This window comes from Lathamus discolor, chromosome 10 (genome assembly GCF_037157495.1).
Source record: "Lathamus discolor isolate bLatDis1 chromosome 10, bLatDis1.hap1, whole genome shotgun sequence".
NCBI lineage: Eukaryota > Metazoa > Chordata > Aves > Psittaciformes > Psittacidae > Lathamus > Lathamus discolor.
Window position 1 is genome coordinate 14,119,323 of NC_088893.1, and position 17,642 is coordinate 14,136,964.

The 17,642-nt window shown below is 47.8% G+C and overlaps 1 protein-coding gene across 7 annotated transcripts; it reads left to right on the plus strand.

Moving 5' to 3' along the window:
- The first annotated feature begins 318 nt into the window (after nucleotides 1–318).
- Nucleotides 319–13,047, plus strand: FAXDC2 (fatty acid hydroxylase domain containing 2). Of its 7 annotated transcripts, XM_065690917.1 has the most exons (12): nucleotides 489–981; nucleotides 2,165–2,330; nucleotides 3,322–3,420; nucleotides 3,600–3,664; nucleotides 4,728–4,775; nucleotides 7,294–7,382; nucleotides 7,483–7,586; nucleotides 8,301–8,422; nucleotides 8,740–8,945; nucleotides 9,829–9,934; nucleotides 10,514–10,680; nucleotides 11,598–13,047. In XM_065690917.1, the coding sequence occupies exons 5-12, from the start codon at nucleotides 4,728–4,730 to the stop codon at nucleotides 11,752–11,754; spliced, it is 999 nt and encodes a 332-aa protein (XP_065546989.1). In that variant the 5' UTR covers nucleotides 489–981; nucleotides 2,165–2,330; nucleotides 3,322–3,420; nucleotides 3,600–3,664; the 3' UTR covers nucleotides 11,755–13,047. The 7 variants fall into 7 exon arrangements, with proteins under 7 accessions (XP_065546991.1, XP_065546985.1, XP_065546987.1 ...); XM_065690913.1 differs by lacking the exon at nucleotides 3,322–3,420 and having other exon boundaries at nucleotides 384–981; XM_065690918.1 differs by lacking the exon at nucleotides 2,165–2,330.
- The last annotated feature ends 4,595 nt before the right edge of the window (nucleotides 13,048–17,642 follow it).

Sequence of the window (17,642 nt, forward strand, 5' to 3'; positions counted from 1 at the left end):
GTTATGGCAAGCAGCACCCTCAATTCTCCATGCTTAATTCATAATAGAGCACTGTATATGAGGTAAGTAACAGAGATTGGGGCCACATTTGCATAATAAAGACCAGTGCTACTGCAAATTCCATCTTGCTGTTTGCAACAGCATAATTACAGACTTTGTGGTCTGTAAACATTGTATTTAAAGACAACTGAGCCCAACCACACTCTAACCTATTTGCATCTTGTCCTTACAGATGGAAACTATACCTGTAGCTGGTTGAGGACACCATATAGCAGCAGCATCGGTATAACTGGTAGACACCAGGAAAACTGGACTGCTGGGGTTCTGCCAAATTCCAAGGTGACCCTTATTGCTTTTAGCAAGTACACTTTTGACCCATTCAGTTGCACTGGCTATTTTGTGCTCAAAACATGAGTTAGTGCATTATAAAAACTATTTATCTTTAAGGGTTAGGTGTTTTTTTTATTCTCAGATACAGCCATTAAGACTCTTACCTGCAGAGATGTATGCGTAATGCTTAACCGAGTGACAGCTTGTGTATGCACGCCGGGAACGCTGCCAGTGTAACAGTGACATGGCACTGGCTTCACATGACTTGCCTGGGAGGGGACAGCTTGGAAACACACCCCCGTCTCCTTTGCCTAAACCCTCATAAAGTTTCCACAGCAGTAATGAAAGGTGAGGAGCTGAACCCCAGGCTCTGAATGGGCACAAAGGACCTCTCCTAGGCTGCCGTCAGCAGGAGAACGGGCAGGCAGAAGTCAGGGGCGTAGCAGCTTGAAATGATGTGATAGAAACATTGAGGAAGTCGTTCAAAGGCAATGTATGTCTGTGTAAAGGATGAGTGTAAGCTCTTCTAGGAACTCTGGCTGCCTTCAGACCTGTGCAGTGCTTGGCACAGCAAGACACCCACCAATCACTATGTCTAGTCCTGTGTCTGCCCACATAGCATGGCTGATATGAAACTCTTTGGGTGACCAGGTAAGCTGTCCTTATGTTTTTCCCTTTCTATGCTTTCATGAATGGCTGTAGCCTTTTTCCCTTTCAGGTGGGTTGTTTTCCACTGTCTGGGCACTGTAAAGGTTGATTCCAGTGAAATAAGGTTTACAACAGAAGAATCAAGCAGGAGGGAGGAATAGCAAGAAGCTGGGGTGGGCAGGCAGTCCATCACAGCGATGTACTTAGTAGGAGCGTAGTGTATTACTGTGTGTTAGTGTAGTGTATTACTGAGCTGTGCCTGCCGGCAGCAGGATAGTCTGGCTGCTGTCAGGACACAGTACTGGGTACAATATGAGGAGAAGCCTTAGCTTGGGGCAACAGAAATTGATGGGACAGCAGAGATGAGACATAAATAATAATGTGAATGTTAAAACAAATATAAAATATAGGGCAGTTTTTTCCTTTTCAGATGATGTTGAGCATTTTAAAACATGACTCAGGCAAACTGGCTTTTTCTGATACCTGAAGTGGAAAATTCAGTGAAAATACATCCGTGACTTAATGAACAGCTGTTGGACAAGTGATGAAATAAATGGAAATAATTAAACAAAATGCATTGGAATTCTTTATGGACCAATGTATGTTTTGTTTCTGCTTTAACATCAAGGCACTGATTGGAAAAACTGTTACTTTAGGGGTGAAAATTTAGTTTGAATCAAATTTTGTGTTAACTAATTTGAAATAACCAAAAAGGAACCTTTTTTTACCCCCCTTTAAGTGCGCAGCAGTTCTAGCTGATATTTGGAAATAGCTGCAGGCAGCTGAGATCTTCACTGGTTGATTCGGGGCTGTGTAACACGCCAACATGAGAGCAGTGCCAAGCAGCTGAATGGCTTTTTTGTTTGCCGAAAGAGCCCTGGTTACACCAATGCTTTTTTAATGTATTTGGTGTATTCTGAATCAGAAGAGATATGTTCCAACAATAAAAGAAAGTAGGCAATGATATGTATTGGGAATCCTGATCCATTGAATTTATCTTGTTTTAAGGCGCGTAATGTCAATTTCTATCCTGTAAATATGACTTGACTGAGATTTTGGGGAGAGAGAGGGTAAGGAGATGAACAGGATTGTTTTGAACTGGAAGTCTTTGCATCGTAATTTGGTTATTTAAAAGGAGTACTACTAGAAACATGTTTCTAATTTTAACTCTTTCCTAAACTCACAGAATCTGGGACTCGGTCAAGCAATGGCTCTTTCTCCTCCTAAAACCTCAAAGCAGAATCACATTCTCTGCTGTGCTCTGCTTGTGAGCTCATTCACATGCAAAGTTTCAGTAGCCTTCCATCAAGGAGCTAGCTGAGATACCCCTCTTATGTCTGCCTCCCTGAGAGGTAATGTTGTACCACAAGGTTATCAGAGCTGAATAATCTCTTTAACCACAGAAAACTGTGACAATGCTATTTGCTGTACTGTGTCAGCAGAATCATTACATATTGCTGTTTTCATCTCTCTCCTGGGTGGTGGTAGAGCAGACAACACAGCAAAAGGGCAAGGGACATTCTGATTAGGTACTGCGTGCGGGAAATCAGAGCAAAGGTAGTCAAATACCTGGACAGTTTTCCCAGAGAAGCTTTGGAATCTCCCTCCATGCTGACACTCAGAACTCAACAGTTCAGGGCTCCAAACAACCTGCTAAGAAAGCTGGAATGGAGCAAAGCCTCATAAAGGAATGGATTATTCAAGCTTGACATGTTTTGAGCATTAGTAGTGCTTTCTTGGAGGCAGTGGGCACACCTGCATTGAGAGGCCCTGTGTGACAAGATAGGTGTATAGTGCGTGTTTTGTAATGTGAATGCATCACTGCAAGCAGAAGGGCTCTTGGAAATGACGGTAAGATCTGTTTGTCCTGAGGCAAGTGATTTATGCTGTTCTGTTCAGGCTGGCAAGCTATTTGTGGTTGCTACTTTCAGGTATTTCTCATAAGATATCTTAGAGTCCAACTATATTTTTTCAATCAGGTTATGTTGGCAAACTTGATATAGTGGAGAAATAAAATACACAGAAGACCTCTCATACTGGCTCCAATAGCTCACAAGTCCAATAGCGAGGAACTCCAGATCTCAGGAAACATGAGAAGTCCTAGGACACTGTGACTTCCTTAACACATTCTCATTTTAAGCAACACCACCTCAGGGCACTTCTCTCACTACTGCTTTGGCCAAAGGAGGCAGAGTTAACTTATGTTTTTCAAGGCTGCTACCAAAAGTGAGCTTTTCCCATAGGAGCACATAGAGCCCTGTTTCGAAATAGGGGGTTGGGAGTTCAGATCCGTGGCTTCAGGTTTCAAATCACTTCTTGCCTAATTATATTTCTTCTTCTCAGAACCGTTTATCATCAGCTTCTTCCACTGAAGTACGTGGTGTGGTGACTGGCCTCATCCTTTTCTGTCCTTGGGAAAACAGGAATACGAGCAGAAAGAAGGTGTCCAGTTTTTGTCTCATGCTCCTTGACATGCATAGTAACATAGGGATATAACATAGGGAACACAGGGAAACAGAGCTGGAAACTCCTGTAAATAAACTGACTTGCATTTGTAAGGATGTACCCAGAAAGCTATCATTGTAAACCTTTCAGCTAACATAGGGACTTCTTTTTGGCAGTGTATTCCTCCTCGCTGGAACTCTGCAAGAGGAGTACTCCCAAGAGGCTTGCTACCGTCAGAAAGGTAATGGAATATCATCTTTCTAATGAATACATTTCCAACTGTTTCTCTTTAGGTAACACATTTTGCCTCTGCTTGACTACTCTTCTGAGTATGGAAAGCAAAAAGTATTTAATTCTGCAGCCATGAGTAATCTGGCCGTCGTATTAGAATTCATGTGTTTGTGTTCAGGTGAAGCCAAGAAGACTTTAAGGAATGTTTTGTTAGCGTTTGCTAGTTATAATTTATAGTAAGAATGCAGCAATATCAAAACAGTTACACAATAATCCCTAGGACAGCAACAGCAGGTCCTGAAATACAGAGATCTTGCCATGGCCATGGCCAGCAGTGAAGCCCCAGCTTCACTTGGGGCTTGTTGTATTTTAATTCTATTTTATTTTTTACCAAAACCAGCAACAAATGGTCAAATGCAGGGACATTTATTGCAAGATCTTGTCCATTTAGGACTTTAAACTGCCAAACTGTCCATAGCAGGACTTGAAGCAAAGATGATTTTTTTACCATGTTCTTAAGCTGTAACTTACAGTTCCTCTGCCATGAGAGTGAAGGCTGTGGGGGGCTCTACTGTGTTAATTCTTCATGGCACAAACTCACTTTGTTGTAGCTGGATTTTTGTTTCCATCCTTGTTAATTTAACAACATGTCACCATTCTGGAAGAGCACAGGTTCTGTATCATTTCCCTGCAGTCAGTGAAGGGCTGGATTTCCCACTGGGTGCAATGTATTCTGGGCCAGATCAGGGGAGGAAGCTGTGCCACAACACACGAGTGCCATGATCACAGGCTTTGGGTTTGGCTGTTCTCCCATGTGTCTTTGTTACCCTTGCATCCCTGTTAGTCTTGCAGACAATACTCATCAGGACTTAAGGGGATTTCTCTCCTCAAGAGCTCAGTGTGCTCGGTAGCCAAGATGAAGGAGGGAGCGGGACAGGACAGAGCACAGAGATTAAGTACTTGACAGTTTTGCAGCTGAACTAGAAGCTGAGAGGGTTTGCTGTTGTCAGCAGTGTATTCTTCCACTTTCCAGCTGTACAAGGCTCACTTACTTAGATCACCATTTATTTCAGATGAAAAGAGTCTCTGGGTATCCCACCATGGCTGAGCAGCAGAAGCAGGTAAAGACTCAAGGTTATCTTTTAAAGTATCATCTCTTACCACTACAGCAACAGCTTCCCAGCATTTTTCCCTTCCAGTGTGCTGCAGCCAAAGGGTCTGTTATCTTTGCTTGTATGGCAAGAGACCACACCACTTCCCTGTAACCAGAAGCTGTGCCACCTAACTGACCCCAGTCCTCAAAGTGGTCCTGCTGAACTATGTTTCCCTCTTCTACACTTAAGGAATATTCCAACTTCTACAAGCCCTTTAAGGGCAAGATGGATCAAAGTTCAGCAACTAATGTGCTGGAGCTGTTGGCATGAAGAGAAACAGAGTGTTAGCACTGGGACTTGATGAACAAGATTTTTTTTTGCTATATAAACTTCTATGCTCCTGCAGCTCATGTAATTCCACAGTGTGGGATTCACTCACATAATCACTTCATCACATGCAATAAAAACACAGCCTCAAAACAAACCAAAGGGCTTTTAAAATAGCTTAAGTACTGAGCTTCAGCCACTCTCCGTCCTGTCTCAAAGCAGGACACACACAGTGCTGAGCATTAGGAGTTAATAGATTTTGAAACTCAGTTCTTCAGCTGGAAGGTGCTAAGTAGCTGAAATACTATTTGGTCTAACTAAAAATCCTGACCTTGTAAGACACCAGGGTTTTTTCTTTGGTGTGTTCTTCCTTCATCCCAGAAGAAGGATTTATGGATACCATTCCCTTAAGACTGTTACAAAAGCTTTATATAGCTTTTGTAACCTTTTTTCCAGATAATAAGAAATTGGTGTTCCAGGGTCTAGAGATTAAGAGAGTCTTATTTCAGCAAACACAAGATATAACACAGATGCAATTGGAAGTATGAAACTGCTGAGAGAGCAAATCTCCAACCCTGAATCCAGCAGACACCCTCTGAAGCAGGAATAGGTGGCTTTTGCCCACCTTGCAGCTGTAGCTCAATACACCAGTGATAATGCTGACAACTGATTGCATTGCTTCCAATGTAAAACTGCAGGGTTCACAAACATCAAACTGTAGGGCAAGAGTCCTTTAAACTACTCCCAGTTCCTAACTCGATTAAAAATGAATGATAAGAGATGAAGGTTGTTTGTTTTAACAGGGAAAGTTTCAGTGCTAATGAGCAAAGTTCTGTCCTGGCACAGGCAGATATTGCTGACAAGTCGTGGGCAGTGTTTAATCTTCTGTAGCTCTTACCGAATCTTAAAGCACTGAAAGCTGTGCAGAGAGGATTCCTCCATATTGCATTACCCTAAACCCACCTGCATTTAGCATTTATTAGTGAGCTGTTTGTCCTCTGACAGGAGACAAGCAGGACAGCAACTGTGAATCATGCTATTTTTACTCCAGTCTGTTTGTGCAGCACAACACCACGGTTTAAAAACAGGAAGCAGAGAGTAATGAAACAGACACTCACTGGTTAGTACACTATAGCCTGTTAGAAGTGCACTGATTGCTTTTTAAACACTTGTTCTGCAGATAAATACAGTGCACACCTACCCAAGAAAACCCAAACTAAGATTGCTGAGCTCCAGAACCAATTCCACCTTGGGCTACTCTAAAAGATAGACAGTTAATTAAACAGTTGTCATATATTTGCTAAACAACTTGGGTTTGGATCTTTAAATGCTCACATTGAAGATGCTTTTTGTAGTTAAAATCCTTATTGTGATAAAAGTCACAGTAACATCACATTTTATGTCCTTATGCTGTACACAGGAATACTTGTTCAGTAGATAACATTTCTGTGACTGAGAGCAGGGAGTTAGAGCACTTTATACTTTTGAATATTTTAGCTCCTTGTTCGTGTGCAGCTGTTCCATATAGATGGCACTTATTAGCCAAGTGGTACTCTCAGTACTAGAGCTTAGTTGTACCTGTGATGACCTAAAGGCACACAAAGTGCATTATGCAAGGAAAGGTATTAAATCTCTCTTACACTTGTGGGGAAAAGAACAGGCAAGGTTCTGGGCACATGAGCCTGACTTCACAGTCAGTCTTCAAAGCAAAGAGGAAAGTGGAGAGGAGTAGTTCTGGATTAACTGGAGCACAGCAGGTCTTGACTGCTACAGGGAGGAAGCATAACTGCATACTGAGAGGGAGAAAATAACAGAGGATAGGAGCTATTGAGGTGGTGTTCTTTACCTTTTCTTTCTTTCCAGCTGCTTGTGGTTATCCAGAAGCCCCTTACACTGTAGTCCTCCAGGTACCAGGAAGTGTGCCAGATGAAAACAAAGAGGGAAAAATCAGTGACCCTTTCTCTCCCTTTGATTATTCCAGAGAAATTCCATGTCAGACCCTTCAGGTCTCTGTAAGCATGGCAGATGGATGTGTGTGCACTTCCCCTGTGCTCAGTCACACACGGTGTCCCATAACAGCTTTGTTGTTGTGCTCTTTAGAGAGTTTGTGAAACAAAACAGCCCATCATAGGACTGCCTTCATCGCCTGCATTTCAAACACAGAAAGTGCTAGTGCAGGGCACAGCAGCACATGCTCACTCTTGTTGCTTGCTCACAGGAAGAGAAGCTCTGGGATGCCATGAAGGTCACTGCATATGTCCTCGGAGCAGGTCTGCTCCTATTCACTGCCTTAGAGAGCTCTGCTTGGTAAGATGTTTTGAACAAAGAGGCTTGAGGAGAAGCTTTTCTGTGGAGAGGGGAAGTGGATCATGAAAAGATGGGAAACCAAGAACACTTATTCCTGCAGGTACGTGCAGAATACCTGGGACACTTTGGGCCATTTCTGGCAAACAACGTGGCTAAAGCTCTACTACCTGTTAGAGGGAAAGGAATCGATACTCTTCTTACTCGGTGAGTTTTAACAGCTCTCTACTGTAGGAACCATCCTTGTGTTACATCTAAAAGGGGGACGTGGGCATGCCTGCCTAAACTCACTAATCCTCTCACTGAAAAGCACACGTAAGCTTCAAAGAGAGGCAGAGCTGACACAGTGCCACTGTGCTGGCTTTGGACTCTTCAGATTAGACACCCTATACAGATCAAAAGGTTGATCTTTCTGCTGCTGCTGAAAAGGCTTCATAAAGTGGATACGCTTTGTTCCTGTAAGAACTGAATGACTCAGTAGAATTACTGAAAAATGAGGTAAAATCAGTGAATTTCACTCTTGCCATAGCACCTATATAACTTCTCTGTCTGTGATTACAGCTGGTGAACAGGCCTGGTAGGGATCTTGCAAAGGTCCTATAGACCAACTCAACCTTTTCCTACTTGCATTTAAAAACACCCATGACAAAGATCCCACAGCCTCCCAGAAAAGCCCTTTCTTGGCCTCAGCTGTGGCACGTTTCAACCTATGAGGCATTTGTCTATAACCTTCTCCCATTTCCTAGGTCTTACTTGGATGCTGAATGTACCCATATTCCATTTTAAAGCACCTCAGTGCAGGGGATGTGCATCTGGCACATCTGGGTCCTAGCAGGATCCTTTGGATACAATGCCACTGTATTTTGTTTTTGATTTAGCCTCAATTTATTTACACATCTCTGCCCTTTCCTCATGCCACAGGGGCTGCACTGGTGCCTGCCCTTGCTTTCTGGTGCTTCAATGGAATCCTTATGGTGGCTGATGTAACAGGAAAGCCAACTTTCATTACTCGCTATCGCATTCAGCTGGGCAAGAATGATCCTGTAAGTATTTCTCACTCTGCTTGCTAAACACTTCCTGCTGTCTCTCAAGCTAGGAGCAGGGAGAAGAACCTGTTATGCTTTCCTCTTGCAACCAGATAGGATTCAAGGATAACCAAGCTGAATCTTCCATATGTACTGCAGAGAGGAAGGCAGTTCTTGTGATGAAGCTGCTGATCAGCTCTGAATTGGCTGCTCATTAAAAAGCTGATCACAAAACTAACATGGGAACTGCCTACAAAACTTAGAGCTCTTTCTCCTTCCCATTCAAAGGTGCATTGCTCCTGACTTAGCCTCAAATCCTGAATTCTCTTTTGCAGGTGGACACAAAGAAGTTGTGCCAAGCCTTCTACACAGCGCTGTGCAATCAGGTCTTTATCTCCTTGCCCATGCTTCTGCCCATGTTCTACATCCTGAAATGGTGGGGCAACACCTTCAGCAAGGAGTTACCCACCTTCCGCTTGTTCCTTCTGGAGATGAGTGTCTTTACCATAGTGGAGGAAATTCTCTTCTATTATACACACAGGTCAGCTGAGCACATGGTTTCCTCCATGCCTTTAAGCTCATACCCATCTCTTACCACAGCCGCAGTCCCAGTCCCCCCTCTTCTACCCGTCTTATATATATATATGAGATGACTTACAAGTCCTGAAATCCACCCTTACAATGTGAGGCTTTGGTGCTGCCAGTAACTACAGTAAGAAAAATGGGTAAAATTACAGAGGTGGAGCAGCTTAAAGGCTAAGGAAGAAACAGCCCAGAGAGCTTTACAGCAAAGCTGTGACCCAGTGTTCCTTGAAAAGAGAAGAACAAGACAGACTGTCCTGAAAGAAAAAAGCTCAAGAGGTCGATGACTGAGGTACTGTTCACTTGTACGGCACCTACAGAACAGGGCTCCTGATGCTGCAGGCTTTCTAAGCACTAAAGCAAGGAAGAAAAGAGCCTGCAGAAGACTGCGCAGAAGCAAGCGCAGCATTCTCAGCAATAGGTTTCCCTTTTGGACAAATGCAGATAAAAACCTCAAAAAGCCGTTTCTTACAAAGAACCCACAGAACCTGAACTTCTGACTGGTAGCTGCCAGCAGGAAAAGTCAGAACAGTGAAAATAAAAAGCACGTCTTTCCCTAAGGAATGCTCCCAGGGTTGGGCAAGAGTCATTCAGGGACTGATTTATGGGACTTATCTGGACTTAAGTTTAACATCAGCCAGTGGGCACATCAGTTGAGTAAGGCCACAATATACAATACAGAGAGGGAAACCAGGACTCCTACACTCTTACTCCCACTGCTCCCAAAATTGTTATGTTAGAAGGGGCATGAGCAAGTCCCCAGCAGCAATTCTGTGTTACGTTACTCTATGTACCTTTCCTGCAGAGCTCAAACCCTGCCTTTCTCTGTGTTCTCTGCTTAGGCTTGTTCACCTCCCACTCCTGTATAAGCACATTCACAAGAAGCACCACGAATGGACAGCCCCCATCGGTGTGGTCTCCATTTATGCTCACCCAGTAGAGCACATAGTAAGTGGATTCTCCCATGGTCACTCTGCATAGAGTGTGATTTCCATGGGATGAGGACGAGTGGTAAGAAGCAAATTAAACAGCACTTCTTTCTTAGGAAATTCAGCTGCACTGCCAAATGCTACTTGGCTGTAGAAGGGTTGCAATATCTGTTTATACCGGATGCTTTAAGAGCACAGATCCAAGGACCTCCAACAGATAATTAATCTGGGCAGCAACAGCCATTTGTGCCACTGGTAGGACACGATGAGGTGATGCAGCCGGATCATCACATTGATGCTGTTGCACATGTCCACAGGCTCTGCCCTTTTACACCGAGGTTTCTCAAGAATAGCTTCAGATTATTCCAAGATGAAATTCAGACCTCAGGCTCCACGGGGATTTACTGGAATGACGCTGCCTTCACAACCGTGGGTTGATCTCAAGTCTAACTTCTAGTACAAGTTTAGAGCTTGGGGTGGGACTATGTTAGTAAAACTCAGCTCACTAATTCTTTGACGCTGCTGTGATTTCAGTAAGGTGTTTGAACCTGCTTGTCATGGACCCACTAATAAGGCTGAGTTTGCTGTTCATTTCTAGCTGTCCAACATGTTGCCTGTCATGACCGGCCCGATGCTCATGGGCTCTCACATTGTTTCCATCACAGTGTGGTTCTCCCTCGCTCTGGTAACAACGAGCATCTCACACTGCGGATACCACCTGCCCTTCCTGCCCTCACCGGAGTTCCACGACTTCCACCACCTCAAGTAGGTCTGGGCACTGCTCGGCTCCCTCTCCCCCTCCTGCAAAGCTCCTTTCTGAGGGTCAGATGGGTTTGCACAGGAGAAGCTTACCCCATCCCGATAGCTGGCTGAATGCTGTTGGTTCCTAAAGCAGTTAAAGAGACCGGAGCTTTGGAGGACTCCAGCCCTACAGCTGCTGGGTACCTCATTGACATCCAGCCTCCTCCAGCCGCTGACTTTGAAACCTCCTCCAAAGCACGAACGCTGAGGCTAGTGTTCCGAGTTCCTGGAGATTATACGGGAACAAAGCACGTAGTAGGGTGGAAGTAGCAGCTACCACTGGACTTTCCCCAGCATGAGCATAGAGCAGACAGTTCTGTGCAAGGCTCTTCCTAGGAGTTCAGGAGAACTGCATGTGATCTAGAATGAAGACAGAGCAAGGGCAAGCCACAAAGCTGGAATAGATTTGCAGGAGCCTCTCTGTCCCTTTCCCATAGAGGGGGATTAGTAACACTGATCAGATAACACCTTGCTTAGGCAATCCCCGTTAACCCAGAGGTTCCAGGCCACCTCTTACACTGGAGAGAGCAGGGTTCCAGCAGGTTGTTCTGGGGATATAATGCCACAGCAGTGCAAGAACTGTTCCCATCTCGCACATGTGCTCCCAGTTCAGACATATTCCCCCCAACAGCTTGCACCTCCTGCAGAAAGAGCCAGCGTGGCAGCTCTGTCAACACGCAAGTGCTGGACATCACCCACACCACAGTGCTGGTTCTCATTACCAGTCCTATCCTCAAGCTCACCTCATGTCAGCACTGCAGAGCTGAGATGCTCTCGGTGGCAGAAGTTGCATGGATCATCAGGGCTCCGAATGGAGATGGAAATAGGGAGGTCAGGGTAACCCCAGTATCATCCAGTGATGCTCATTCCCTGTTTCCCAGGTTCAACCAGTGCTACGGAGTGCTGGGAGTGCTGGATTACCTGCATGGAACAGATACAGTGTTCAGACAGACCAAAGCCTACGAGAGACACAGGGTCCTGCTCAGCCTCACGCCGCTCTCCCAAAGCATTCCTGACGCGCCCAGGAGGGCAGAGTGAGCCAAGGCAGCAGCGAGAGACAATGATTTGTGCCAAACAGTATCTGCATTGGGACCCGTTATTGTTCACACATAGCAGAGCCCAAAGCTGAATGTAAACACGCTACTTGAGATGACTGCACTTTTGCTGCTGTTATTTTCTCCCCAAGGCACAAACCACTGCTCTAGGAAGCTATTTTTAAACAAAGTTGAGTGTTTTCATTACTTGCACTGTTGCTTGGTTCCAGCTGCCTGCGCTGGGGCAATGTGTTCTGGGCCACGTGGGGAGTTCCTGGGGTGCTCTCATTATGAAGGTTTTAACACTGCAGTGTTCACGGGCCGTGCTTTGGCCTCTCTCAGCAGCATTCTATAGAAATACCAACCAGATCATGGTAACTACACGGGATTAAACCCTCTACTCTGACAGTCAGGATGCCTGGGATGTGGGATGCAACCCCATGAGAAGGCACGGGGCTTTAGAAACACTTTACCCTGCACATGCAGAGGCCTGACTTCCCTTGAGCAGTTTCTTTGTGCCAGCTCTGAATGAAGGGCAATCACATCCGCATCTGTGCTCCACAAACCAATGCCTGCAAACAGCAAGTTTCCCCTCATGGGACAGGGAAGGAGAGCCAGGAGCTGACGCACGACATGGCAGAAGCCTCCTCCTGAGCCGCATCTCATTCCCCACACCCCGAAAGGAGACACAGCCCAAACCAATGTACAGTGACAACCTACGGAAAGAGACTTGCCAAGGGAAGAAGATGGGTGGAGAGCAGAGGAACCCTAAGGAAGGACCCGACAGAACACAGCCTCACGCACATCAGTTTGTAGCTACACAGCCAAGATGCTGCCAGTTCCCTCCAGGATCTTTTCAAGCCTCCATCCCGTCCGGAGGCCTTGGACAACAGTGATGAATCTCCCACCATCTTCAGACCAGGCCCCCCGGGGGCACACACACAGGGCAGACTGCTCACCCCCCCCAGCTCAGCAGAACACAGCTCAGGCTCTGTTGTCTTTTGAAGTTTTTATTTTTATACATTTTTTTTGTATTAAAAAGGAAAAAGCATAATTACCACAAATTACAAAGGACTAAAGCATTACTAGAATAATGAATCACATCAGCCTAGAAAGCAGATACTCTGAATAATATTAATGTTATAATACAAGCTCTCATTCAAGTATTTTACATTTTTTTTCCTCTTTTCCTTTTATACGTGATGATGATCCTAGCACATGGGTCAAAGATTATGTACTATCGACAGAAGATGGATCATATACAGCGGGGCCATATTAACAAGATTTTTCCTCCCAAGTGATACATGGTCTGTGATGAGTCATTTTAGGTTTGTCTCTACGATAAATGCAGCTGAAGAAGGTTGCACACACTTTCTAGTTTGGGGGAACAGAAGGCTGAGGTTGGGACACACACGGGGTTGGAGAAGGGCCAGCACATGGAAACATCACCCCTTTTGCTCCAGGTAAGCGCGCAGCTCAATGAGGGGTTCTGAGCCACGCATCCAAAGGTTTCCAACCCCAGTGGGACCAGGACAGGAGGAGGAGGAGCAGGGCTGCTCCAGGGAGGCTCGAGGGACCAAGAGGTGCCGCTTGGGCTGTCACCCAGAGGACAAACCACAGGGGACAGCGCAGGGGCCCAGGGCAGGCGGTACCCAAGGGGCTCCCTGCTCCCTCTGGAGCTTCCCACCGAGGGGATGTGCTTGTCACAGATACATCGGTCCTATGTTCAAGTGTCTGCAGAAAGTGAAACTGTAAACTACTCATTGAAACGCTGCCCCCCAGCCCCCCGCCCCCGAGATGAATGTTGTCTTTACAATAAAAAACAGAAAAGGAAGAAAGGAAGTAATCCATCTATAACTGGGAATTTGGGGGGGGGGGCGGGGGGGGAACCCAAAGAAAAGAGTCAGTGAGGCATTTAACACCAAGTGTAGCAACCCTCTCTTAAAAAAGAGCCTAGCAATCCATTTCAGAACAGTGACAAAGGGACATAACCAGCCTCGGAGGAGACGGGGAAATGAGCATTGCAAACACAGCTTGCTACATGTACAGTCTTCCTTTTTTTTTTTCCTTTTCCTTTTGATACAATAACTGGAAAGGCATTAACAGCTAAAGGCCCCCTCTGCTCTGCCGTGCGGAGCACGTACGGACGCGTGGCAGGATGCTGAGGTTAACACATCATATTGTTACAGTACAATCAACCAGTCCCAAGCAAGACGAGCAGTTGCTTTAACTCGAGGGACCCCAAGGGCTACAGTGGCACCACTGGGGTGCGAGGGGGGCAGCAGAAGAGGGGCAGGCAGGCGAATGGAGTAGCAGGATTATTACTTGAATTTATACCCCCCATCTACCCCCAGGTGAACATGGCAAAGCAATAAAGCCCCCTCCAAACACACCTCCTACCTCTGTGCCAGGGCTCTGTACTTGTTGCAACTGCCTGCATCCCAAAGGCATGCTGACCCCGGCAAGGAGCCCTGGGCTGTAGCAGCCTGGATGTCCCAGGAAGACGGGTGAGACGGGGAGTGCTCCCCATGCTCTGCATCCCCCGGCCTGTCTGAGGGCAGCCAGGGCTCCCCCTGGCTGTGCCGGTGGCACCAGCACCACGCAGCCCATGTGAGCTGCAGGATGGAGCCACACTCACAAGATGCCAGCGAGACCACTAGGATTAAACACAGCACAAATAGGATCATGGGCAAGCATCCAAGCTAAAAGCAAGGCCGAACACAGGAGGGCAAGAGCTTCCTCCAAAGTACAGCCCCTCTCTGGACAGCCTGCGGTGGTGCAAGCAGTGCACGATGCCTTCTGCATGCAGCTCCACAGCACGAGGTCGTGTCTCTGCAGACCTGTCCCCTATGCAAGCCGCAGGACAGGGGGAAGCCTCGCTGCAGTCAGCCCTGGCACTGACCACACGCTGCACAGGGGCTTTGCCACAGGCACCGGCAGCAGAGGTGTGCAGGACACTGCCATAACCAGAGCACCGTGGAGCTGTGACCAGTGGGCATTGCGCCCCGATGTGACCAGCCCAGAGACAGAGCTAGGAGCAAGCCACGGCTACCTCAGGCTGTCGCATCCTTCCTTCCCTGGCTACGCTGCTGTCCACAGTGAAACAAGGCACACGCTCCACAAAGCTGGAGGGCAATGGGACCGCTGGGACTGATGCTCTGATCCATCTCCCCCTGGGAAACGGGAGGGGATTCACACAGAGCCCTCAGCTACACTGATGCGACAAACCGCTGACTCAGCAGAGCAGGGGAAACCTCTCCTGTGCCAAGAGCCTCGGCCTTAGAAAGTAAAGAATAATTTTAAATCAATTCAGATTTGGGGAAATTCTCTGGGAAACTTCTTCTCTCTTCTACCACCCGAGCAATTCCACAGTCTGCTCCACAAGCACCGACTCCACAGCAGCAGCTCCTTCCTCCTCACTTCCTATTTCATTCGTGGCTAAAACGCAGACAGTTGGCTTTGAAAGAGAACACGCATTGACAAGGAACATGGACATGGCAGCAAGGACCACCCTCGGCACATCCAGACCTGCTTCAACTTGCAAACAGCCAGTAACGCATCTCCAGTGTCCTTGATCAACCCCTATCTCTGAGGCTTCTGCTTCCCAGATTGGAGCAAACCCAGTTGCATCCGTAACCTCAGAGATCTGACTCCATCCAGCTCACAAGAGAGGGGAAACCCAGGGATAACAGTCATGGCCACAGCACTGCACGAGCGTTACTTGCCTTCTTGCCCAGTTATCGCCCTGCAATCCCAGAGCACTGCTGCTGTAATGGAGCAAGCCCCGACAGGCTGGTGTGCTGAAATAGGGCCTGTGAGCAGTACCAAGCTGCAGGGTGGTGGGGCAGAGGTGGACAGACCAGGGCAGGATCACACCAGCAGGAAAACAGCAACGTAGCAGCTACCCTCACTCAAACCCAGCTGTGCTTTCAGCTGCAGCAGCAGTTCACAACGCTGCCCCCCGCCTGCCCCATCACCAAAGCAGCACCTCTGGTGCAGTGTCAGTTTGGGAAGGTGACAACTTCAGCCAGAGCCCCGTGAGCACCCACAGCCGCTGATGGACAGCTTGCCCCAGCTCACCCTCTTGACCTCTGCTCATCCATCAGCCTCGCAGATGTGTAGGGACTGAGATCACTCCTCCCTCCCAGCTACGAGACTCCACATCAGCTGGATACGCAGGGGAGACACTGTTCATTACCAGCTTGTGACTCTGCAGATTGGGTAACGCAATTAGCTGCATCCGAATAGCCCATCTGCTCCGCACTGTACACAGGAGCGTGCTCTTCAGCTCAGAGTGCCACATCCACAACCAAGCCAGCTGCAAAGCAGGCATCCCAACCCAGGAGATGGACCACAGCAGCAGCAAGGCAAGCGGCTGTGGCTGCTTCCCACCCTTATGGTGGGAGCATGACTTTCCAGTGCTACCTCTGGGCGCCAGGAGAAGATCTCGCCCCCTAACACCAGCCCCATGTGAGGGAACACAGCTTATGAGCCTGGGGAGGGTTTGCCTGCCAAACCCACCCGGTGCTGGGTAGAGCAACCGAGTGAATGCCACAGCAGCTCCACAGCCATGCCCTTGCCTCGGCTGAGCAAGGAGCAGCACGGTGTTAGCTCAGCCCTCGGAGACGCACAGACAGACTCCAGGCAGCCGCCTGCCAAGACACGGCGCACAAGGAAACCCAGGCCAGAGCTCTCCTTTGCCAGGCAGGTCCCCGGCTCACACCCAGCACAAGTCCCATGAAGAGTGATGCTGTGAGAGATGGGGTCCCTGCGGCTGCATCACTCCTGTGTCAACAGCAAGGACCAGTCCCTCCAGGTGCTGTGACCCCCCCGACCACACTGGAGACACAGACAGGATCAGAGCCACATCCAGCCCCAGCCTGCCTGGAGAGGGGTCACCAGCACGTGCAGTCGCAGGGAGGATGCTACAATGGTCTATACACAACGGAGCGGCTTCAACTACTTTGCGAGCACAAGTCTTGGATTCGAGTGTCCTCGCCAGCTTCCCCCATGAGGAGCAGGGCTGCAGGGGCTCCGAGCGAGCTGCGGGGCTGGAGGGAAGGCCGCAGGGCAGGATCTGCTCAGCAGCAATGCCGGGAGGAGTCTCTGGGCCGAGGGGAGCAGGAGCCCAGCGTGCCCCAGGGTGCGGGGAGGCAGCGGCTGCCCCGGGCCAGCTCCACCATAAGGCAACTTTTTTTTTTTGTTGTTTTTAATTATTTTTTGGGTTTTTTTGTTGTTTTTTTTTCTTCAATATTTCCAAGGAAGAAAGCAAAGGGAGATGGGTCTTTAGAAAGTTTTTTTTTTGTTGTTTTTTGAGGGATTTTGGGTATTTTTTTTTTGTTGTTGTTTCATTTTTTTTCAAGGGAAAAGGAAGAGAAAAAAAGCCTCCAGCAAAGTCCTGCCTTTGCATGCAATGGGCATTCCTGGGGCAGCTGGTGCACCGTCCATGCAGGCTCGAGTCCAGGTGACCTGCCGGCTTCCCACTAGCTGTCCTTGCAGGAAAGGAGTCAGAACAAGCCTATCCTTGGCAAAGGTCCTTTGGTTGACTTCCAAATTGTCCGTGACAGAAGGGAGAGAGGTGGGCAGAGGGAGAGCCAGACCCTTGGGAAGGCTGGAGGTGAAGACACTGGGAAGGAGGGACCAGGAGGACGAACAGGATGATGCTCCTGTTGCGGCGGAGGGGCACCGCCGTACGTGGAATGGGAGATGTCAGCCAGGTCATGGAGATCAGAGGCTCCGCAGCATCGCTGTGGCATCGGTCCCCCATAGGGAACCTCGCTCCTCCAAGCCTCCTGAGCGGGCTGCCCTGCGATGCGAGGGGGGACACGAAGGGGAGGCGTTGGGGCCGCACAGAGCAGACTTGTTTTGGTAAATCCAGACGAACTTCTAGCA